General features: G+C 43.5%; 1 protein-coding gene across 1 annotated transcript in view; it reads right to left on the bottom strand.

Annotated features, from left to right (window-relative positions):
* LOC144755767 (uncharacterized) overlaps positions 1-25643 on the bottom strand; it is a 169540-nt gene that overhangs the window by 64266 nt on the left and 79631 nt on the right. The window contains exon 4 of the mRNA XM_078644987.1: positions 15930-16090. Coding sequence (XP_078501113.1) covers positions 15930-16090 — 161 coding nt within the window. The remainder of the gene's footprint in view (positions 1-15929; positions 16091-25643) is intronic.

The following is a 25643-nucleotide window of genomic DNA, read 5'->3' as shown; positions in this document are numbered from 1 at the left end:
GTTATAGTAATGTTGTGTCCGGAAGTCGCGACCCACCCACACAACCTCCTAGTCCTAATTAAATAATTATAGGGGGGCCACGCATGTGCAGGAACATAAGGCGCCGGCTCCATTTGTGTGGCAAAGGGCTAAGCCACATATCTCGCGCCGTGTCACAGCATTTCACAAAGGGGCTCTAACAGCAGTCAACTCAACAGAACCCTCTGTGTGACTCTGTGAAATCTCTTTCCGTGTCCGTCGAGCAGTTGAGCCCCCCCCCACAGCTCCCTTCAACTTGATTTTCTGAAAATGTCTGCGCTCATCACCTTGAGGTCTTGCAGCGGCCAGCGCGCGCTACCCTCGTCGAGACTTTCGCTAATTGAGCCCTTCTCCTCCGTGTCATTAACTGTGAGAAATAAATTCTCGCAGCAAGAAATGAAAAATAAATCAGCAGATTCCAATTGCCCGATGTATTATATTTTAATCCATAATATATGAAGCCAAATTGTATTTGTAGTCATTGCAAGCCTGCAATAGGGGCACTGTTGTGTTGTTGAAAATTGTAACTTCATTTTAGTGTTTTTTTGTCACTGAATCAGTGCGTCTGCTCACTCTGCTGTCTTCTGTCTGCTTAGGCTGCTTTGCTGCGATAAAGGGGCACTGTTAACTTGTAACTTTATTTTAGTGTTTTTGTCACTGCATCTCAGTGCATCTGCTGCCTGCTTAGGCTGCTTTGCTGCGATAATTACTAATACTGACTGACGTCATGCCAGGCAGGGGGGTGAGTGACTTTGTTTCTGTGCCGTGGGCCGTTGCAGTAGTTGTTGGGGGCCCTCTGTCAGAACAGAAGCCAGCCCGCAGCGGATCCAACAGCACTATACAACAGGGGTGACTGACTTCCCCTTCACGGGCATAAGGCAGCATTGAACGTTTTGTGGAGGATTGTTGTGATGAGAAAATGAAGGGCTGGTGCAGGAACTTTGCCACCCTAGATAAAGTAAGTTTGGTCTGCGTGATGCAGCAAGCTGGTAATCCCAACTGTTAGTACCCCAGACATCCCCATTGCCTCAGCCTGGAGCAGTGGTGTTCAATTTGGGCTCACAACTGTTTCCATTGGTTGTGTGTGCTTGGCTTGGGTGTCCTTTTGCAAGCAGACCAGTTAGAGGATTGCACATTTTTTTTAATGTTTTCTTCACACTTGTGCTTTAAAATGCTATATTTGTATCCCGTTTTTGAAACAATTTGCAGTAAATATGTGGTGTAAAAAGCCACCATTTGAATCCATTTTTTGCTAAATGTTCTTGGGGGGGAACCCCGCGCACCCTCCTTTTTCAGTTCGGGCTTGCTCGCTTCGCTCGCTCTTTGGAATAGCATACAATTATTTTCCCCACCACTTTCAAAATCCACCAGCCGCCACTGCCTGAAAGCGCAGGCAGGGAAATGTTTTGCTCTCCCACCGGGCGGGAGCAGCTGCAGCTTTGTAGTTCCACCTGGTGGGAGAACATTACTCTTTCCCTGCCCACGCTCTCAGTCCGGGAAAAGACAGTGTTCATGGGGATGGGGGACCCTATGACACCGTCCTTAAGCTGACTAAGGGGGATGGAGTCCCCAGAGCCATAAAATGCCTCTGTGAGGAGGGCCATGCATCTCCTCTCCCCCTCTAGAAACTTCCGGTCCCGGGGGATGGGATCCCTGGGCCTCTTCTGGTTTGGGAAGGGGGGTCAGGCAGATTCCTTACTATCTATTAAATTGAAGGCCCCAGGGGATGGGGTGTCCAAGTCTTTTTTAAGTCCTTGGGGGTGCGCACCCCCTCCCCCTTTTTATATTGGTCCCAGGTTATGGGGTCACTGGGGACTCTTTGAGGCTCTGGGAGGAACCCCACAAGCCCCCTTACCTTTATTTATGCCACAGTCATGGGGTCCATGGGGCCTATTAAGACATGGGGAGGGGGCCACGCATCTCCCTCCCTATAAATAGACAATGCACCACTCCCCCCACCCCCCGGACCTGGCACACCCCAGGGTGTTTATCACACGTGCATTTAATTATTTTTTTTACCTGGATCCTCTGCGAATTTGCAGTAAAATAAGAAAAAATAAGTATTAGGCCCTATGAGGCCATCCCTACCCTAATCTTTTTTTGAAACGTTTTTCTTTGGACTCGGCACTAAGTCCTAAGAAGAATACTGCCACATACTTGCTGGGGCGGTGGTGGCCAATCAGACCTCAACATGAGATCCGTCTGCTCCGTTGATCCTCCATGGCATTATATATACAAAGTTATTTAGCATAAATTGTTCAAACTCTACTAAAAGGATTTACACCAAATAACAACAAGCATTTGCAATGCAATAGGTCTCGCATTAAGAAAGTTTGAGCTATTGGTATTGTAAATGAACACATTTATATTTATGTTTTGTTTTTGAAAATAGCGAAATTAATAGCTTTGTCATTTACAATGCCAATAGTTATAACTTTCGCAAATGTGACACCTATAGCATTTGTAATGCAATATGTGTTGTATTTACGTGAATTACATGTATTTATATTACAAATAACAATGGCTTTTAATTTTTTTAAATAATACTTACATAGAAGTTATTGTAATTTATAATGGCAATAGTTTAAACTTTTGTAAATAACTTTTGTGAAGATTAGGTTCAGTGTATTTTATTGTGACGAAAATCCAAGAACAGAAGTGAAATATTAACATCTTTTTGTTACATTTGTAATAAAGCTTGAAACATTGAGAGAACATATTTGAACCAGTTGTTGTTGAAAGGTTGCACAGATTGATGCTGTGGTGGCGCTGAGTGATGTTGTGGTGGCGAACGAGTGATGCTGTGTCGTTCAGTGATGCTGTGCTGTACTGTGCTGTGCTGTGCTGTTTCTATTCAGCCAATGGGCCGCCTTATTAACACGTTGAATGCTATGGGAATTCCCCTGCTGTGCTGGGATTCCTGGATCTTCATGCTTTCATGACGAGCTGGGCTCGGCATCAGCGTAGCAGCAGGCTACTTCATGACGAGCCCAGCTCGTCATGGGCGTGGAAGGGGTTAATTAGCATTTGCGGGGTTTCTTCTCTATTTCCACTAAGGACTGGGACCCCTGTCAGGATTATTTTGTAAGGGCAGGCTGCCGGCAGAAGATCTAGAACCGGTAGAGCCGTGGTACACCTGAAGCGGTCGTCTTGGGCGGAAACAATATCCTGTGGTGCAAGTGCTCTACCTGCTATGCCCCCTGTGTTTTCCGAACCTACATTTGGGCTCAGGTCCCGCCCTCGTGTGCCTGGTATCTCGCACAGCACCCCTTAAACTCAGGGCATTTCCATCCCTAGACCCCACCAAGAGCTCCTAATCTACACCCTCCATTATTCCCTTCTGATGTGCGCCAGCATGTGTCATGTCATTATGTCTCTCTGAGGGCAACGCAACCCTTAAAGGGGTGGGAACGTCTAGTGCGCCCAAGCTATTTACTGTGTGTGCCGTTACCACGTTTGTATGGTTGCTATTCTGGTCAATCAACAGGGACACTTTCTCTTCAAGTATTGTGATTTTCTCTTGTATGGGCCCTAGGTAAGTACTTAACATTGTTTCCAGCCTGGACCACAATTCTGAGTCCCCCCCCGCATTTCCTGCCTCTCCGCTATTTGTGCACTGTAATTTCCCTACTGGACCTTAAATATCTTTAGCCCTGGCCAGGATTGGCGCTCCTTTCCACTTGGGTTTACTGTTAACAGTGTGACGCCCCACCCCTCGGGTTCGCTTTGATGTTCCCGTGGAGCCAGCTAAAGGGGTGACAGCCCTACTTGTCTCGCTTCTGTCTAATAATGCCCTTTGGACCGGGTGATCACCTCCCCGCCTTCCCTCATGGCTAATTCACACCTCTTCGGTGTCGTGACCAAAGCGGGGCCTCCCTCTGCCTGACCTGTCCCACATGATAGTACTGGATGTGGAACACAGCCCTCCTCACTCTCTTCTGCAACTGACTCTGTCATACACAGACCTCCTGTGATAACTCCGTTGTTTGTGTTGATGATCCCGCCACTTGTGGTGCTACAGCGGTGGCGTTCGGGCCAATTACAATATGATTGCGATTTACAGTGTCTTGGACTACTGGGTTGCCTGTTCTGCGGTCTTCACCCCACAGTAGTAAGACAAAAGACTACAAATAATCTCCTTAGGTTTGTCCTCACCTCAACTGCTCTTGTTGGCGGCAAGTATCCGGGCAGTAAGGAGAGTGTTTTAAGGTTCCGGGGGAGTTAGGGGGTGGCCCAGCCCAGCCTCTTCTGGCCACTGACGGGCACGCCCTTGGCCCGGGCTTCACCCGGGCAGCGCCCAGGCACGCCCGCGCTCATCCCACGCTGCGTGAGCCCAAAGATGGTTTTAAGGCGCCTCCCGGCACTTGGTGCTCGCGTAGATTGCAGGCGCCGCGGGGGGACTCTGGGAAATGGAGTCCTCACGCCTGCGATTTCCCCAGCAGATAGCGTGGCCACAAGAACAGGGTGCAGTCCCCATGGACAGTTTCAGGGAGGTATGACGATTCCGACACCAGCTGCGGGAGCAAATGAAGAAGGGACCCGCGCTGCGTGAGCCCAACAATGGTTTTAAGGCGCCTCCTGGCGCTTGGTGTTCACGTAGATTGCATGCGCCGCGGGGGTACTCTGGGAAATGGAGAGCTCACGCCCGCGATTTCCCCAGCGGTTAGCGTGGCCACAGGAACATGATGCAGTCCCCACGGACTGTTTCAGGGAGGCATGGCGATTCCGACACCAGCTGCGGGAGCAAATGAAGAAGGGACTTGCGCTGCATGAGCCCAAAGATGGTTTTAAGGCGCCTCCTGGCTCTTGGTGCTCGCGTAGATTGCAGGCGCTGCGGGGGGACTCTGGGAAATGGAGTGCTCACGCCCGCAATTTCCCCAGCGGATAGCGTGGCCACAGGAACATGGTGCAGCCCCCACGGACTGTTTCAGGGAGGTATGATGATTCCGACATCAGCTGCGGGAGCAAATGAAGAAGGGACTTGCGCTGCGTGAGCCTAAAGATGGTTTTAAGGCCTATCCTGGCTCTTGATGCTCGCGTAGATTGCAGGCGCCGCGGGGGGACTCTGGGAAATGGAGTCCTCATGCCCGCGATTTCCCCAGCAGATAGCATGGCCACAGGAACATGGTGCAGTCCCCACGGACTGTTTCAGGAAGGTATGATGATTCCTACACCAGCTGTGGGAGCAAATGAAGAAGGGACCCCTTAAAATACTCTGGGAAGCTGCAATAGAACACAAAGCAATCAACTGACAGGCTGCTCCTGTAGAAATCTAACAAAAAGATACTTGAGATCTCACTTAAAACATGTCCTAAGTTTTCTTTCTACAGCACTAACCATAATTTCTATGCCAAAATAAACCCCCTCATTGTGTTCCTTTTTAAATTAAATGTTTTAAGTGTTACCAGTTTATTCCAATCAAGATGGCATCAGGTGTGCCATAATTTTGTCAATAGTAAGGCTGTTAGCTCTCTAGTTGTTCTTTAGAACACTCTGGGAAGCTGCAGTAGAACACAAAGGAATCAACTGACAGTCTCTGCCCTTGTTGGATGTACATGTTTTACTGAGAATGTCAGACTTCATTCTCACATGACTGAGAAAGATAATGTGAATTTACAGAAAATATGCTCTCATTTTAGCTTCTGGAGCACCTTCTAAACCTCTTTGGGAAAAGCATGAGAAAATAGTTTTCTCTCAAACATGATTCATGATATCCCAGCAGAAGGCTTTTTCACATGGTAAAATCACCTTAGAACACACCACAATTCCTAAAATCAGTATGGTACCATCAACAAATGATTTATAATGTAACTAAAGTCTTAAAACCTTCTATTAACTGCAATGCTTTTTAATGAGGGGCTATGATGTATATTGGTCCCAAGATGGCTGCCAACACTTCTTGGATGAAGTGCTGACAGCCAATCAGATCTCACAATGAGATGTGTTGTTAAGCTCCACCCAGATGTATATGTACATTTTTCCTTTAATATCTAAAAAACTACTGAACAGATTGAAACCATTTAAGCAAAAGGATTGAGTCTGAACTGAGGACTACCTCTTTGCCAAATTTGGTGTAATTCTGTTCACTGTTCGGGCTGTAACTACAGCTAAAGGTCTCTATGGAAAACTGCATGGGGAAAACACGTTTTGGGACCCCCCTTTTTTCTCGCCCCGCTTCACGAATCACCCCGAGACTTTCAGGATAGAAGCAGAGCGGACCTGGCCATTAGTTTTGAAAATTTTGCAAAGATTTGTCAACCTGCGCCAAAGTTATTCCAAATAGAATGTTGGGGATTTCCTATGGAAAATAGGTCCTAACCATATCGACCTACTGGTGACTGCCAGTAGGAGATAGATAGATAGATAGATAGATAGATAGATAGATAGATAGATAGATAGATAGATAGATAGATAGATAGATAGATAGATAGATAGATAGATAGATAGATAGATAGATAGATAGATAGATAGATAGATAGATAGATAGATAGATAGATAGATAGATAGATAGATAGATAGATAGATAGATAGATAGATAGAGAGATAGATAGATAGATAGATAGATAGATAGATAGATAGATAGATAGATAGATAGATAGATAGATAGATAGATAGATAGATAGATAGATAGATAGATAGATAGATAGATAGATAGATAGATAGATAGATAGATAGATAGATATTCCAAAGTCAAGTGCCCCTTCTGGGAGCTCCGCCCATCGACCGGTGGCGCGATGATCGCCGGCAGCGCACAAACCGGCATGTAATTGTAAAGATATGTCCAATAACACGTGCTCTCAGATTTCTTGCCCAAAAATAATTTAACTGAGGTTACGCGTTTTCGTAAGCGAACTTCCTTGATATATATATATATATATATCAATCAAATTACCTAAGCACCGGGTGGCAAGCACCCATAAAGTGCTTAAAGTGTTTATTGCACTAACCACTGGAAGGTTCAAAGCATTTTGTTACCAATGTAGCCCTGGTCACAATAATAAGTGCCATCCTGAAAGTCCATTATATCCTCCAAGTATAACAAATTAAAAGAAATGCTTCTGGTCATCTAAGTTCCATTTCTTGGTGCTAGAAATAATTTTTATACATTTTGAATTTGTTTCATCTCAAAATTTCACGCAAAGAAATATAGAACTAAAAACCAAAGTTATTTTGACCATTCTGTAATATGGTCCCACTATCAGTTGATTAATATTTTACCACATACAAGACTCAAGTGGACTTAATCTATCATAATTATCTACATGTTGTGAACCATATATATACAGCTCGGCAAGGACAGCACTGTACTAGTCCTATGCTTAAAGACTTTGCTGTATAAATTGCAAAAGACTTTGTCATTTTCTATCTCGGCGTGGATAGCACTGTGCTAATCCTATGCTTAAAAACTTTGATAGAAAAACAGACATTTGAGGTGAGCAGATCTAGAGTGTCGCTGGTGTTGAAAGTGCTCTAACAGGGGCTGCTTTCCACCTAAACTTGAGAACTACCCAGAGTTCTCTCCTTCTTTTTTGCATAATTTATTCGTCACTCTATGCCTGTAAGGGTTTTGTTTTGACTTAATACTGGGTGCTCCCTTGTGTCTGGACAAAGCTATACCTCTCTGAAGAGCTCTAATTAGAGCGAAACACTGTGTCAGGGGTTGCTTTTACTCATTTCAGGTTGGCTTGAGTTGGTATTTCACTAATTCAAAGCTGTAATATTGTGCCTGGAGTGATAAATGGCTTTAGTAATTTTACAGCTCGGCAAGGACAGCACTGTACTAGTCCAATGCTCAAAGACTTTGCTGTATAAATTGCAAAAGACTTTGTCATTTTCTATCTCGGCGTGGATAGCACTGTGCTAATCCTATGCTTAAAAACTTTGATAGAAAAACAGACATTTGAGGTGAGCAGATCTAGAGTGTCGCTGGTGTGGAGAGTGCTCTAACGGGCTGCTTTCCACCTAAACTTGAGAACTACCCAGAGTTCTCTCCTTCTTTTTGCATAATTTATGCGTCACTCTATGCCTGAAAGGGTTTTGTTTTGTTTTATATATATATATATATATATATATATATACACACCGACAGCTTAAAAAAATTAACTATGTATCATTAAAATATACAACCCAAAACAGAACTAAATATAATAGATCACGTGCCAGTAGGCTTAATCAAATATCTTAACTTAGTATCCATGATTCTATCAGTTCAGAAGTTACTTCAATCAGCTTCCCTGTTACGAGGGTGGCCTGACCTCCAATATTCTCTGGAACAGAAACAAAACATTAAAAAAAAAGAAATTCAAAACAAACATCACTTTAATTTCTATCTAAAACAATAGTTAAACAATTTTGAATGGGTTAATAGTCTGAGTTTTAAAACTGCAAATCTCATAAATGAACATCCATTGCTTTATCCGTATTCCGTCTAGCTCAAGTATATATTTGTGTTCTAATCTCCATAGTGCCTTTTCCCTGTCTCCTCCACTCACAGTATTAGGTATTCCATCTATCATGCTATACCTGAGTAATGTAGTCTGTTAGACTTGTCAGCCTCACAGTCGTCTTCCCCCAAAACCTTTTTTACTTCTCCCCTCCTGTTTTGCTAAATTCATTATTGTTGGCCTTAGGACTCTGCACACTTTACCACTGCTAACCATTGCTAAAGTACTTTCTCTTCCTTCCTATGACATGGTAAAATTGGCTTACACCTGGTTGCCATATTTAATTAACTTTAAGTCACTAGTAAAGTGGTATACCATATAGCCAGGGTTGGAAAATTAAACCCTTTTAGTGGGCCTGCTGCATGTATTATGCTACCCACTTAAGTAGAACCTTAAACTTATCTCAGGCCAGCCATTTGCTGTCTGCTTTTACTTTTAAACTGTCAATTTGACTTGGCAAAAAAAAAATGTTTACCAAGCCGAAAACCCCATATTTAATACACATAAGTCAATCCTAGGGCTGACCCTAAGCACACAAGAGGGCGGGGTGCAATGTAATGATAATGTGCACATGTACCTTTAAGCTTTACATATCCTGATAATGAAAAACTGTAGTATTTTAGTCATACATACATGAAGAGATGTAGCCGAGGCAGATGTAGATGAGTTGTAGAGTAGGTTTATTTAACCATAAGTTGATTTACAAGAAGAATTATGCTGGAACAAATAGCCCCACCAGGAGCAGCCTCTTAGCTACTCAGCCCATACTCCAACTGCCAATCCTCATACCAGTCACACAAGCATTCCATCCATGTCAATCACACTCACATTCTAACCTGGAACACTCACACAGGCTGAGTAGCTAGATGCAGAGAAGTGCAGTAATATAAACACTAAACTCAGAACACTACACATCCTCTCCCTCTCCAAATTGAAAACAAAAGAAAATCAGAGAGTGAAGAAGAAAACTACTCACAATCAAAGTATACAGTAGTAATGTTTGAAAACTATCTACAATCAAAGTATATAGTAGTAATATTTATCCGTGAACCCAGGGATGAGAAGGACTTCACACCACGAGAGGGTAAACAGACAAAACCAGGAAAGAAGGAAGAAAGAGACAGTATATACTAACACTGACACCATCCTCCTCCTTCAATACTGAAGAGAAAGAAAATTGAACTTAAGACCCAACATGAAGAAAACATCTTCACGAAGGTAGACAGTGGCAAATAACAGCCACTCCTCAAGAAAGGAACTAAGCGAGGATGTAACAAGGGACAAACCCAAGAAAACACAGTCAGCACGGGAAGGTGCAGCACAATGTGGCAAACAATTCCACTCCTCATGTGAGGAACACTGAAAAATATGGGGCTACCCATGAATTAAGGCGTGCCGAGGACATACCTCAGAAAACACACACAGCACAAGATAGTGCAACACAATGTGGCAAACCAATTCCACACCTCATAAGAGGAACACTGAAAATATGGGCTACCCATGAATGAAAGTGTTAAAAGGACAAACCCCAAAACACCCGCGGCACGAACAGGTGCAGCACAATGTGTCAGACAGACACATAAAAAAAAGGTGAAGCACAACCAGCTTACACAAGACATAGATAAAAATGTGATGCACAAGGCGTCTTACACACTGGACACAAAAGAGAGATTCGCACAGTGCGACATGCACGCAATAACGCACAACAAGGTGTCCAACACAGGGAGAGAAGGTATAAAGTCCTAAACAAAGATTTAAACCCTTTAACCCAGACATGAGGGTTAACTAATGGTAAGGACCATGAGGGGCAATGGGACTACAACCCAAACCCATCCCAAAAACAGGGATACAATGATGCAAATTAGGGTGAGAGAACCCTTAGCCAAAACTGCATTTGAGGGTGAGAGAACCCTTAGCCAAAACTTTTTGCGCAAGCATGAGTAAGAGAACTCATGCACATTAGGGTGAGAGAACCCTTAGCCAAAACTGCAAATGAGGGTGAGATAACCCTTAGACGTTAGTAAAAGGACTTAATTTCCAAACTTGAACAATAATTGTTACTACAGATGAAACATAAGTGAAATGTGTTTAAAAACCACTAGATGGCAGCATTGGACATATTTCACCCTGTACTCGTGAGAAGTGCTCTTACAAACATGAAATTTTTTTTTTTTTACAAAAAATGGTATTACCAATAACAGGAAAGAAATGTCTTGAAGTAGCAGTTTCAAAAGTACAAGTTACATTTGTCATATCCTGTGAATCATTCGCGTTGAGTAAAATGAAAGTTCTTTTCCAAAATAATAGACTTAGCTTTACAGTCACGACATCCGTGTTAGAGTTCTTGATCCTGTCAGCCTGTATCTGGTCATCGTCGAGTGCTGCCAAAGTCATGCTGAAATGACTAGATGTTTTAGATTAAAATTAAGGCTTGTGTGAAATGCAGTCCGACCAAGTACAAATGCCCATCTAGTAAGACAAAAACATATGACGAGAGTTTGTGTCAGAGCTGGATATGTCCTCCTAACGTAACAGAGTTTAGTAGCTGCAGCACACAGTTCGAAAATGACAGCACGTAATCGACGTAATGCTGGGTGGCTCATTGCAGCAACGTGCGTCAAGACGCCAGCCAGAGACAGCGCTGGAAGCAAAGCATCACAATGAAGATTGTAGAGGAGATGAAGAAATGACGTGATACTACGCAGGACCCAAGAATTTTTTCAAGGTAAGCGCGAGCAAAGATTCTTTTGAATTTCGAAGTGACAGTTGAAACGTGCGACACAGCCAAAGTCTTATCAGTGAATTAAACAAAGTCAAAACATGGAACTCAATTCAAAGTCCATACGATTTCCACACAGTGAAAACACACCCAGGGCTCAACTTGACTTCGCTCACAATAGCTTCGGTTTAACACCACAGAGTGTATTTTACCTTCAGGTGTGAGGAAAAACAGCTTTGCTTTGAAAATGTCACTCGGTGCGGAGCAATCTTGAAGAGACTTGTATCAGGACCACGTACATATGTACAAAACAGATTTGGCCACAGTCATTTCCACAAGAAATAGCTCAATTTTTGAAAAAGCAGGGACGCTGGCACACGGTTTAAATTGCTGCGACAGCCAGCACTAGTACAGGCAAAAACTCGCACAGGAAGATGGTAACACATCCAACATCTTGGGATAATTGAAAATCTTTTTGAGTAAAAATAAGGTATTTTCAAAGCATTAGTCTTTTAAACAAGAAAATAACCGATTACCTTGGTTTGAAGGACATGTTCTTTGTTGAAACTGCTTGCTTAAGGTTGTTGTCTCCAAGGTGTTATGTCAGATGTAGTTTCTTCTGCATCACGTAGGCAGTTTTGTCGTTTTTTACGCAGAAATCTTGTTTGAGATGACTTGACAGCATGATCTTGCTAGGGCTGCCCGATGTTCGGCACTGGTGGGGCTACTTCACGTGCTTGTAGAGGTTCCTTACTTTTTAGATGATAGATGCTTGTTCCACTTCAGTTGCAGGATACTCCCAACTCTTGTAAATAGCCAGATTTTGCGCAGGAAAGTCTCCAGATCGTCGCCAAGAATAATGTAGTATTTTAGTCATACATACATGAAGAGATGTAGCCGAGGCAGATGTAGATGAGTTGTAGAGTAGGTTTATTTAACCATAAGTTGATTTACAAGAAGAATTATGCTGGAACAAATAGCCCCACCAGGAGCAGCCTCTTAGCTACTCAGCCCATACTCCAACTGCCAATCCTCATACCAGTCACACAAGCATTCCATCCATGTCAATCACACTCACATTCTAACCTGGAACACTCACACAGGCTGAGTAGCTAGATGCAGAGAAGTGCAGTAATATAAACACTAAACTCAGAACACTACAAAAACTCATACATTCATTTTTCTCTACTGTGAGGCCTATCTCTCCCATAGGATAACATTGGGTTACTTTATTACATTTAATAAGTGATACTTTTTGCTTGGGAGCAGGAGGGAATGTTATGCCAGGTGTCTAAGAAACTAATTTAAAATCCTCCTTAATACTTTAGGTATCTGGGAATCTGGAAACAGGGCAGGGAGGAAGGAATTTCCATGCACTTCTGAAAGGTGAAACCTCCAGAAGCTTCTCACACTTCAAAGCGTTCCCCAGGCATACAAATAGGGCCCTTAGTCATCAGTATATTCCTTGACTAGTGAATAATACAGAAGAAGGACTGTCCGCCTCCCACAGGACTACCCGGCTACCAGAGGCCTCAATGCTGTCTGGGGAGTATAATTAGACTTGCTTCCTTCATCCCAAGCTACCTGAAGTGACTCCAAGGGTCAGCTGACTGACCTCCTGTTCTGAGCTACAGTGACAAACTCCAAAAGCCTCCCTGCAACTGCCTAGCTGATCTGCTGCAGTGGATCTGCCTGGACCTGTTGGCCTCTGCTGGAGTGAGTTCCTGATCCCCAAGAGGGCCCTTGGATGGTATTAGTTGAGCTTCTCTTAAAGTTTTGAGCTCTTTATTACCAGGCACATTAGTGCCAAGATCTTGCCGCCCATGCCGACTGCCAACTGCCCGACTCTTTGCACTACAGCGGCCATCAGTGACAACATGAGATCTGCACCTCATGCTACAGTATTGACAGCCCGCAGTGACCACCAACATAAAACACCAGCAATGACCATCCATAACTCCCGACAGGATCTTCATGCTACAGTGACGACCATCCATGATACACGGCCTGTTCTTCCCGCTACAGCGACACCCATCTGCAAGACTCTCCTTTCTATTCGCAGACTCCTCCACCTCGTACTGTACTCTCCACGCTCCACCTCCTCTTTGAGGAGGTAACATTTGAGGACTTTGAGGAGGTAACATTTTCAGCTCAACTAACCTGGTCCCAGTATCCGGTCCATGCTCTATGGTGGTCAGTCTGAATGTTTTACTTTCACTGACTCTTGCACAACCAGATAACCATGAATGGCGCTTTGTGCTTTTAGACGCTTTTGAATAGTATCCTCCCTTGCTTCATCACAAGCTGTTTTCATACTGCAATTTCTCTTTATTCCCTCTGGAGAACTATTACGAATACCCTCTTTAAGAGCAATGGGGTCAACACTGTCTGTATGTATAAAGCTGTTTCTGGCTCTTGGACTTCTGAATGAGTTTGGACATATTTTTTGTTATTCTCAAATGTTATCTCGACATCCAGGAAAAGTACAGACAGAGCCCTAATAGTGCTAGTGAAATGTTAATTGGAAACATTCACATTTATCAGGGAAACTATTTCTTCAACTGAGCCTTTGGACCCTTCCACATATTAAATAAATTACCAATGAACCTAAACCACAAAACTGTGTGCCTTGCCCATTTTTTCATCTCCGTGCTATGGATCACCTGTTCCTCCCACCTATGAACATGAATCAATTGTTTCATCTCAATTATACATTCAGAGAATGCATCTACCGTGTCGGAGGGCATCTTTGCAACAAATCTCGTGTGTGGCCTAAAGTACATACCTGCTTCCTGGCTTCCATCTAATTCTAGAGTTTCAGTCACTTGCTCTTCTTCTATGGTAGCAAAACTCTCTGCATTGGTTTCAAGGTTAAGTAAGGTCCCTAGCAAATCAGTATGTACATTATCAAATTTACTGCTGGTCACTTTCGGACACAAATTTGTACATTTAACTTATTTTAGTTAAAAAATGTTTAACAAACTCAATTATCTTACGAACTTATCGATTCTTATAAAAAAAAGTATCACTTATCTTACGAACGCCTACTCTTGTTTGTGGGTAGTTCAATGAGGTTTTCGAGCAAAAGGACAGCTCCAAGAATAAAATCTGGAGTTCAGCCATGTTTAATTGCTCATGAGTAAAATTAATTATTGTTTGTTCCCTTTCTGTTTTCTGCTGTTGTCCCTTTTACCACATTCTCCTCAGTTGTCTTTTCTTTGTGTTTTTCCAACCCCTCCTGTTGGGCCTCTTCCTCCTCCTCTGGGTTTTCGCTGGCCTCTCCTTGCTCCCTGCTGTAGTATTCTGTTGATTTGTAAAGAATGAAACTCATCCAGGCTTCTTTAGGCCCTACAGTATTGATGTCAATCAATTCATATTCCACATCAGAACTTACATTAGAACGTAAGTCAATTGTGCATCCTGTTTACTTTTATTATACCCATATATACATCGTCTCCTTACAATGTCAAATGTTGGGAAAACATGTAAATTCGCTCCAGTTTATAGTCTCGTCTGTCCCTTTAGATTTTGTGACATTTTTTCACTTAGATGTTTTTTTCCAATGTAGACAGTCTTTCGTGCATGCCCATTTTGAAGAGAAGCTGATTAAAGTACCTTTTAAATTAATATAATCATGAATAGTGATTAAGACGATTGATTGAGCCCACTAGTGCATGATATATTATATTTAGTGCGGTTTCTGGCTTGCATTATTTAATGATATATGGTTTATCTTTTTCATTATGTCAGTACTACATGTATATATGAATAGCAACCCATAGATTATGATGAATTAAGCCCATTTGGGCCTAATACGTGGGGAAGTATTAATGAACTGATCGTGGGACCATATACTGAATCACGTATGCTTACACAATAGTCAATATAATGTTGCCAATGATTGTGGTTAAACATTTCCAACAGCGAAATTCGTATTAGAAACAGCGCAAATATTCAACAAACGAAAATAATTCCTATCCTTAAGAAATGGAACTGTGCTCGCACATAGAGGACTGGAAGTATTTCTTTTATGTTTTTATCACTTGGTGGATGTAATGCACTTTCAAGATGGCACTCATTATTGTGGCTGCCAAGGCTACGTTGGTAAACAAAACACATGGAGCTCTGCAATGATGATGGAGAAATAAACACTTTAAGGGAGTTACAGAATGTGGAGGATATATTTAAAACTTCCTCCACATCAGTCATCCCACTCCCTTAAAATGTTTATTTCTCCTTCACCATTGTAGAGCTCAACGTGTTTCGGTTTCCAACGGAGCCTTGGTCACTATATAAATATATATCGGGGATTTAAATGTATTTTAAGGTAGACAAATCTATTCATATTTTAATAAAGGTATGAAAAACCACAAAGACTAGCAATATGTTAGAAATTTTATTTTTCAGTTTTTATTAATTTCGAGTACCAGCGTAACCCACTCAAACTCTCGCTTCACCTTGTTCAGACAATAAGCAGAGTAACATATGTAGCTTACAAAGCTTTAAAAAAAGAAATCTAAAAATAATTTTATGTTAACAATGGCATTATTAAAAGTTTAGAAAGCATTCCATGTAGTCAGCCCTGGCAACCTTTAGTAACCCAACATAGTAATGCTTCAAAATGTTGATTCTTATATGATGTTTGTAAATGTTTGCACATACAGACAATGTTAATGTTTAGCCATGTTTAACAATAATTTTCTCATTTAGAAATACAACTACATGCACAATGAGTGGGTCTTTCTTGCCTGTTGCTCTGCAGAGCCATACAGCTGGTTGTAATGAGACAGGGCCTCTTCAGTCAAGATAAGGAGTTCCTCTTCTGTGAAGTTGGGGGCCCTATCTCCAGAACTCTCCGCCATTTTAGCTCGCCGAGGTTGGTGAGCAGCAATCTTGGAGGAGTGGTTCACTGAACAAAGGTTAAGAGGGAAGTAATAAATGGTTAGAGATACACGTAACACCACAGTTCCGTACGCATACATCAACTAACGCCTACATCAATCATTCCATTTGCTAAAGTCAATCACACAATGGTAACCTATTGGTGTGTACACCGTTGACAGACAGATGTCCCATTTGGCATAACATGCCTGTCTTGCATGACGGCCAAGTAAGGCATCTGCCATTTTTTGCCTAGCTCATGATACATTGTACAAAAGCTGACTGCGATAACTAAAATGACAGAATGGGTTCACTATTATGGTGTAGCTTTAGTACATCTGTCATGGATAATTTGTGAAGAATATAGATGAAGCAGCGATGTAATGTACAATAATTACATTGCCCTGCGTGTAATTAAAACCTTTAAGAATAAAAAAAGAAATTAAAGTACCTACAAAAAATCAACCTAGACTGTGTATAAATATTATTTTTATATGACTAATATATGAGGACTGTATAAACTACAACATAAAGTATTCAAATAATATGAAAGCTTAAAGTTTTTTTATTTTTTTATTTTAAAGACAACTTCTCTACCCAGCAAAGTTGGTCCCTGCCATAGTCAGAATACGCCAGCCAAGAGCCTTTCATCCCTTTCCAGACCATGTCATCATGCAACAGAGAGAGATAATGTAAAAATATCAACTCAATCAGCAGACTATATTGTACTTGGAACATCAGCTGCCCCCAGAACTGTTTCCTCTAGTTCGCAATCTCCCTGATACACCACCACTTGTAAAGACAAAGGCAGGAATGCATCTCACAGCAAGTGGCTCATTCCAGTACATGGTTGGGGATTGCAATGGGATGTCACAAGTCACTTGAGTGTGCTGAGAATTCCTGAATGTGATGATTACTCTCAGAAATTATTACATCCATTTTCCAACTGATGTGGATCCCCTGAATACTATAAAAGGTGACATATTTGCAGTGGGGGCATTCCACATGTTGTTGATGCCAACGAGGAACGCATATTGCTTTGTTACAACCACAGAATATAGAATAGGTTTACTGCAACAGGGAAAATCACCATTCAATCAATGTGCAGGTGGTCTGCAGTCTGGACTGCTTCATCACCAGTATATCCAGAATCCACCTAATAGCGAAATAGCAGCATACAACAGTAGATTGCATAACTTGGAAATCTGATAGCCTGGCTTATTGGTAAGTGCGGTGATCAAACATTTTAAAACATATAATTTAGTGGACAGATAAATATTTTATTATTGTAAATGATAAATAGACGTTCTTTTTTATATTTCAGGAAACTTAAATACCCTAACCATGGTTGTTACAACCTGTAGGAAAGTCATCCTTTTTGCCCTGATCACCTCAATTGTTTTTAAATTATTCTGGTAGTTACTGACTCTGAAAGTGCCCTGGGCTCTGCTAACCAGGCCCTGGGTCAGTGCTCTATTCAAAGGTATAGGGTAACTGATGTAATTCTAATTTGCCAAGACAACCTACATGTAAATCCTTAGTATATGGTAGGGCATGTAGGATTAGAGACCCCAGTAAATTTAATGCACTGCACTGCTGTGATGTCTGGAGTCATTTTGAAGGCAGGCCTGTGTGTCTAAATTTGACTTTTGAATTAAAAGTATTTTCAAAGAGCAAAACTATATTTTTAATACATATGTGTCACCCTTAAGGTCTGCCCTAGATGCCCCAAGGGTAGGGTGTCTTGTTCTAAACAGCAGGGACAATATAAAATGTTTTATATGCCCTGGTATGGAAAAACTATGGAACTATGGTATGGAAAAACTGCAAAAGTAGTTTTCCTTATTGTATTGCTGCTAGCCCCATAGGGTAACATAGGAAGGCCTTATTAAACTTAATAAATTCTACCTTTTGATGCTAGCTAGCAAAATCATTCAAAATATCAAAATAATGGTTAAATACAACAACTTGCCAAGTTTGGATTTATTACATCTATTTATGTATATCTATTTATTACATCTTTTACAGGAAAGTAGTTTTAGGACGTACTACTATGAAGTTACCTAAAGCAGCCTCTTTCTGATTGGTCAGTGTTTTAAAGCCTCTATTTTGAAGATGCTGGGCCTGCAACAACTCAGCCATTTGGTGGGACGAGATGGTTTCATGAGAAGCCACTGGAGTGGAAGGAGGCTGGGGAGATGAGCTGGATTTGAAAGGCAGGAGTGCAGATGTCATCAGAGCCTGCCAAGCCTCCACTTCCTTCATCCCAAGCCTAGTTAGATAAGGAGAGGGTCTGAAAGAGGAGTGTAGTCAAATGTTAGCCACACCTCTTGTTTAGGTTACACAAACACACTCCAAGGAGAAAGGTTCTCCATTTCATGGGAGAACAGTGCATTCGGGGTCAAAAATATGCCACACTTTGCAAGAAGTGGTCATGGCAGAGAGAGGTAACTTTACCCCTATTGATTGGGGTGTGTCTCCCTCTTGTCAGCCCAGAATGGAGAATAAATATGGGGGAGCTGAAGGAGCTCTGCCTGGACCATCCGAAGAAGGACTGCCATGCTGGACCCTTGGACTGCACCACAGAAGGCTTACAGTCAGAAGGACGGCACCTACTGCAAGCTCAAGGCTCCATAAACAAAGGACTGTACCGGACTCAAAGGAAAAGGAGTGGACTCCCTGAGCAGCAATAGGTGCAAAAGTGCTGTGGGAAGTCACCTGCAGGAGACAAAGAGAGGGCTACCAAAGCTGACAGCGGCAATTGGATTTTCTTGGATTGCAAAGGTGGATTGTGGGAGATTGAGTCCTAGCCCCCAGGCAATCCAGTCTCTGAACCCTTGGCTGGTGCTGCTGGACACTGTTCTCCCCAGGGGCACCAACATAGAACAAACCTGACAGTTTGGAAACTTTCTTCAGAGTTTTGCTAAAAAATCTCCAGGATTAGACCGTCAAGACGTTGAGAGTCAAGCCACCACCGTCGATTCGAGAATCTGCCTGACTGCGCTGAAAACTCCAGAACTCCTCGCTGTCGTCTGCAAGAACAAAGACTTCCAGAGGCTCCTTCGGGGGTACTGCAACACACTACTGTCATTGAATCAAACTTCAGATCCAAGAACCTGAGGACTAGTCGCTGAGAGAAAAAGCTCCAAGAAAAAGACTAAGGTGCTGATTAAGAGTTCAGCAGAAATTTCTATTTCTTCCTGAAGAGGCCAATACAATGGAATGTTGTTATACAAGGTAGCAGCAAGAAAGACTGGGCTAACATTATTCTGCTTGAGTTTTGTTGTTTAGGGATGCCACTAAAATATGGTTCCTTTTTGCTTTTTTCTGTTTTGTGGTCTTTGGTCTAAAGACGAAGGATGTATAAGCATGTTTTAGGGCTTATTTAATTATTTTATAAACTGTAGAGAATCCAGGAATATCAAAATCATTTTTGATATTTTGGCTACGTTTGATTCTTTCACTGATAGGTAAAATGGATAGTTTTCTAAGAATCTTTCCCTAATATGTACCATTACATTTACCCATAGATAGAGACTTGGTGAAACCATTTGATACATCAGCTCCCTTTTCTAGCGAGTCAGCTTTGATAGTAAGTGAATTGCCCCAAACCCCAAGCTTTTAACATTCAATGGAAGGTTTAGTGACAGGTATATGTGAAAAGAGTGCTCTCACCAAACATCTGGGGTGGTGGTGAAAACATGACACCAGATCTTAGGAAAACATGGAACGCAGTGTCACTTTTACTGCTGCTGAAAAACGTTCTTACCAAGTTCAACAAAGATTGGAGTGATATTGTTTGTATTTGCAGTGAAAATAAGTGGTTTGGCAGGCCCTGTGAACTAGGCCTTAGGCTACTTATGGACAGATCACAGGTGGGGTGGCATGTAACCAGCCAGACAAACATGTCAACAGGAAAAACCCAGATTAGTCCCAGAGATAGGCAGCAACATTACAATGGTCACAGGAGATTGGCCCCAATACAGCACACATGGCTGGAGGGGTGCACAGGTTCCTAAAATACCATACATTTTGATGCCACATAACGTTAGGAACTCTCAGCCAATCAGAATACACAGCGTACACAGTCATCCAGCGGTTCTCATGCCCGACATCTGGGCACTTCACCCACTGACCCTCATTGCGTTCACACAAGGTCTAACCACTTGCATTCACTATCAGGTGGTCTGATTTACAATTTCATAACAAGGCCTGCATTCCTTTTTTCTAAACTACGATCTAAATTGTCTTATGGTGATCCAAACACTGTATATAACGGCACTCAGAACGAATGTATATTGAGATAATCATCAGACCCATTTCTGTAACTGTTTCCCAGCCACAGCATTTAATTAAACCAACTGTTCCCGTTTTGTGAAACACCTCTTGTCTTTTGCTTTTTCAAGGTAAATTCATTTCCAGCAACAAAACCATCCAGGAAACAATAACTAAACCATTTGAAGATATCCATCACAAGCATCAAAGATAATGGAAGGCTTGGTCAGCAGGACCTTACAGTCAATCAGGGAAGATGGCGTCCCTGGTCCTGACAGTCTACAAGGCTCCACGTTTAAAGCTGACAGAGTTCTGGAAGCACTGACTAAGCACGCTTTATGAATCAGCCTTTTTCAAAGTGTCGGTGCCTCAATCATGGTGTGGCTTTATCCTCTTCCCAATATGCAAGAAAGCCAATAACACCGATCTAGCAAATCATTGGTGGATTGCATTGCTGGACGTTGATGCAAAAGCATACGTCAAGATTCTGTTAAAAGATCTGGTGGACTGGGCGGAAAACTGCACCTTCAGATGAAAACATAAAAACCTGTCTCGGGGGCGTGGCTTCAGAACCAATGGAAATGGCGGCACCTTATGAGAGCTCCAGAATACGGGTCCTTCTAACCCGGAATATCTGCACTTACAGCCAATCACTATCAACTTTAATGCCTGATTAATACGTGGGAATACCCGAGGCTTCACCAGCGGAAAGTGGGACAAGGAATCGCACCAGAAGATGGTCGGAAGCAACTCTCGAAGACCGGGGCGCGGAATACAGTGAGCGGGGAGAGGCCGTAGCTGGAAGGCAGGACGGAGAGGAGCGGGTGCGGCGGCGAGATAACACAAAGGACGGCACCGGGAGAGACGGTGCGGCGGTAAGACTGCCGAGTCCAGCGCGCGTGCACCCCACAACACCACAACCCTGCAGGAGGCATAGTTAACGGGACTCACGGAGGAGGTCGAGCCGCGGCCCCTCCTCCCCACCGAACACCGTTTGGCATCGAACCACGGCCAAACCCGGTAGATGTTTAGCGGGGCACGGCTCCTGAATACCTGAAATTGCAGAGTGAATCGGCGCCTGGAGGGCAACCAGGGGCACAGTGAGCGCCTATTTTGCCGCCCGGCCTCACCCGCCCTAGAAATACAATCGGACGAACGGCCTGGTGAGACACCGCCATTCCCAAGTTTGGAGGCTGGTGAATTGTCGTGGCTTATTGAGGGGGACCGGAAGACTTACTGAGGGCCCAGCAGTGAGGGATGTTCCCTGAATAGGCAGCGGGCACTACTTTGGTGCTCCGGCCGAAGAGGGCCGCCGGCCTGAAAATATCCTCTGTGTATGTAGAGATGTGTGGGGAGCTTCAGGGAGGTCTATCATTGCTGCGCCGAAAAGCGGACCGACGGTGTGGAAACACAGCACAAACCTGGTGCGGCCAGTCACCTATACATCACGGCTGGGCACTTCTCCCTGGGCGGTGTGAAAGGCAAGATACACAGGCCTCTTGGAGAGGCAGACTGACGGAAGGGCCTGTGGTTGAGACCAGACTGCGACTCCTCTGCTCACACCCCACTCATCATCACTACTGTGGCATCTGTTTTAGACGTTAAAGCCCGAGAGGTCACGGCAATGGCCAGGGACAACCGAGGGGCTGAGTGAGGGGCACCGGCGTACGAGCCATAACAGGGAGCACTGACGGGGCATCGCCTCCGCGTCAAAGAACGACTGCAGGAGAGGAAGGGCCCGTGAGAGGCAGGGAAAGAGTGAGCAACGTACAAAGGCCTACTGAACGTGAAACGCAGAAGTGAGTGGCAACTTCTGGCCGGGGAGATCCATTCCCACTCAGTGGATTTGACAATCGTAACAGTGAAACTCCACAACCCAGAGGACAGTACAGGCAGTGCAGAAGGAGGGACGTCAATATAGAGTCGGTATGTGGGCAGTGGAGAGACCAGAGCTGCGTAAGACCCGAGAAATGCGAAGGTAGCACGTCCTGAGCATACAAGGGGCGCAGGCCATAGTTCCCGAGACGCAGGCCAGGACGAACGATTAACTGCCAAGGATCAGAGTCTCAGAACACCAAGAAGAGAAGCGACCAAGCAAATGAAGCCCAAAGGACAAGCAGAGGGCAATCAAACAAAATGGATAAATATGCAGTGCCGCTTCAAACTGGGACAACCCAGACTCAAGAAACGGATGGACAGTCTGATCCATCGCTGAGTTCGATCATGGCAGCAATTGCGGACCTCAAGGGCACGATTGACCCCTAAATAGATGCAGTCACTGTGGACGTTAATCTTCTGAGTACGGAATTTAGGAAGATGTCAGACAAAGTAGCATTTACTGTGCAAGACGTGGTTCAACTATAGACCAGCAGGAAGAGCCTGGAGGAATGAGTCCAGACCCTCACAAAACAGCAGGACTCCATGGCGGCTAAGCTGAAGGACCAGGAAGGGTGGGCACGCAGGAACTATATAAGACCTGTGGGGGTGCCGGAGGGTATGGAGGGACCTAGTGTTGACCTCTTTCTGGAAGACCTGATTCTGAAACATCTTAAACCAAAACATCTCTCCATGTATTTTACCATTGAACGGGGGCATAGGGCACCCATTCCCAAACCCAAGCCTGATGCTTTACCAAGGACGATTATTGCCAGGATTCTCAATTTCAGGGATTGAGATGCCAAACTGCATGTCAAAATCGAGACTTACATCTTGAGAATGCAGTAATCTGTTTCTTCTCTGAATTTACATTAAACGTGCAAAGACAAAGACGTGCCTTTGAGTCTGTAGAAAAAGACCTTTGAGCCAAAGAACTTAAGTTTTCTATGATGTTCCCAGCCAAGTTAAGAGTTGAGGCCGAAGGGAAAACATGGTTCTTTAACTCCCCGGAGGCGGCCACGGAATGGTTGGAGGGGTAGCGAAGCGTCGCCCCACAAGCTCAGCGAGGATGGTGGTGGGAGAAACACAGGATGGCACGAGATGAATCAGACTGAGGGCGAATGGACAGTTACCGGATGAGAGAAAGACGGAGGGTCTGAAAGAGGAAACTTTGAGAGGACGTTGGGTCGAAGACTGTGAAATCCAGGTGTTGTTGTTGAGATGGGGGTGGGGGGAACTGCCGAGGACACGCACTGCCAATCACCAAGACATTCGGTATACCAATATATACACACATGGTTGCTATTGCATATATATCTACTTATTTTGCGGGGTAGTGGGATCCGGGAAAAGGGGTGCTATAGCCCAGCACCGACCAACCCCGCCTCTGGTTTATTGTTAAGGGCGACAGCAACTTTGGGGAGGTGGGAGTTGTAAAACAGTCAAGTTCTTCGGTTCGACTTCCTCAGGAGCAGAAGATTTTTCTCCAATTCCCTTCGTCAGTGCCCTTGGCCGATTTACATATAAATTATACCTCAGTCTTAAGCACTAACCAAAGGGGAAAGAGGAATGGGATAAAAGAGAGACTCCTTACGTCAGGTGCTTCTGGGTTTCCCTCCTACACTATTCGCTTATCTCTGTTGAATTGTTTAATAGTAAAATTTGTTATTGGAATATAATGTCTTTTTCTGATGGTTAATTCGATATTAATTCTTTCACTCCGGAAGATTTCTCAGAAGAACGATTTTTGCTTAATCACTTTTGTTGTTGTGTTGCTAGATCTATAATATATATATTAATATATATATATATATATATATTTAGATTTTATTTCAGTTCTCAAATGATGAACTTGTTGTGATAATCTGTAGTTCTGAATAAAGAAGTTCACGAGAATCGTAGAGCCTGTGCTCGCTGCTTTCATCAAAAGTTTCAATTCACTAAATTCACATTTATCAGATTAATTCTGTAAAAACGTTGAACTCCAGTTATTATTCCTTTGCCTGAATTCTAAGATTGTACAGTCACTGAATGAATTAATTTCCTCAACAAGGTTGACTGAAATTTGCACTCGACCCGAAACGTCATTCTCCAGTCATTAGTAAATGACTAAGACGCTACTCACAGAATCCTTGAATTTCTATTGGACACTTGCACAAGATTCCGAGAACTGTCTCTGATAGAATACCTCACAGTTGACAGGCGCGCTGAGGAGATGCTGCTGCCGCCACAGGAGTCACAGTTGAAGTGCGGATGAGTCCTAGTCACTCGCGTGCACTTGTCTTCCCTTAGTTTTGGCCAACTAGACGCTCACCTTCCTTATTCTGCACGTCGGCGGCCATCTTGGAATTCTCAAAATGATGAGCCCGAAGAGTCTTGAGAATTACTTTGTCCAGCAATCTTCTCAATGGATGCACCTTTCTCTATCTAGGATAGCAGCTTAATCTATGGTATTCAACCCCACTTTTCTGATTTTTATGGAGATGGAGGCTGCCTACCTGGAGGGTGGGAGAAGTGACACTGAATTGGCACATCAACTGGTCACCATGTCTTTTAGTTCCTGCCTCTTAAGTTCCAATGACGCAAGATCGGCTGCGCTTGCTACGCAGAGGTGTATATACAACCTGTGAGATAAAGCTAATAGAATGATTGCATGGTTAGAGAAGAGGGACAGGGAAAGGAGTTGAGTGGCAGAAATATGTGAAAAAAGAGGTGGGGCGCACTCGGCTGGAGAGGATATGATGGGGTTTTTACGGATTTTTATGAGGAAATATGAGTCCAGTCCGACTAGGTCAGCCACAGATTACTACAAACTATTAGAGGAGATGAGGTTGCTGATCTTACCAGAAGAGGACAGAGAAAGCATCGATGAGGACATAGCCACTAAGGAAATAGTAGGGGCCATACAAGACCTGCAGGCAGGGAAGGCTCCGGGACCAAATGGTTTGCCAGTGGAACTCTTCAAACACACGGCAAATACAGTGGCCCCCTATCTCTTAAATATGTTTAATAAGGCGAGGGAGCAGGGATGTTTACTGGTCGATCAGCGGACAGCAACTATTGTGGTAAATCCCAAGGCGGTGAAACTCGTACCGGCCGATATCCTTGTTAAACATGGCCAAGGTACTAGTCAATCGACTCCTTGCCCCAATTACAACATTGATAAACCCACACCAATCGGGCTTTATGCCCAACAGAAGCACCAGGCTTAATCTTCGTCGACTCTACGGGGTGATGCACCTAGTAAGGACCAACTTAGGGGTGAAGGCAGCACTCCTGTCCCTTGATGCCCGATTGACATTCGATAGTAACGAATGGCCTTACCTGTTTGAGGTTTTAAAGCGGTTTGGCCCACAATTCCAGTCATGGGTACAGTTGCTGTACATGCACCCACTATCTAGAGCCTAGTCAATGGCGCAGTGTCCTGTGCT

This window comes from Lissotriton helveticus, chromosome 5_1 (genome assembly GCF_964261635.1).
Source record: "Lissotriton helveticus chromosome 5_1, aLisHel1.1, whole genome shotgun sequence".
In the NCBI taxonomy this organism is placed as follows: Eukaryota; Metazoa; Chordata; class Amphibia; order Caudata; family Salamandridae; genus Lissotriton; species Lissotriton helveticus.
This window is presented reverse-complemented; position numbering and strand designations above follow the sequence as displayed.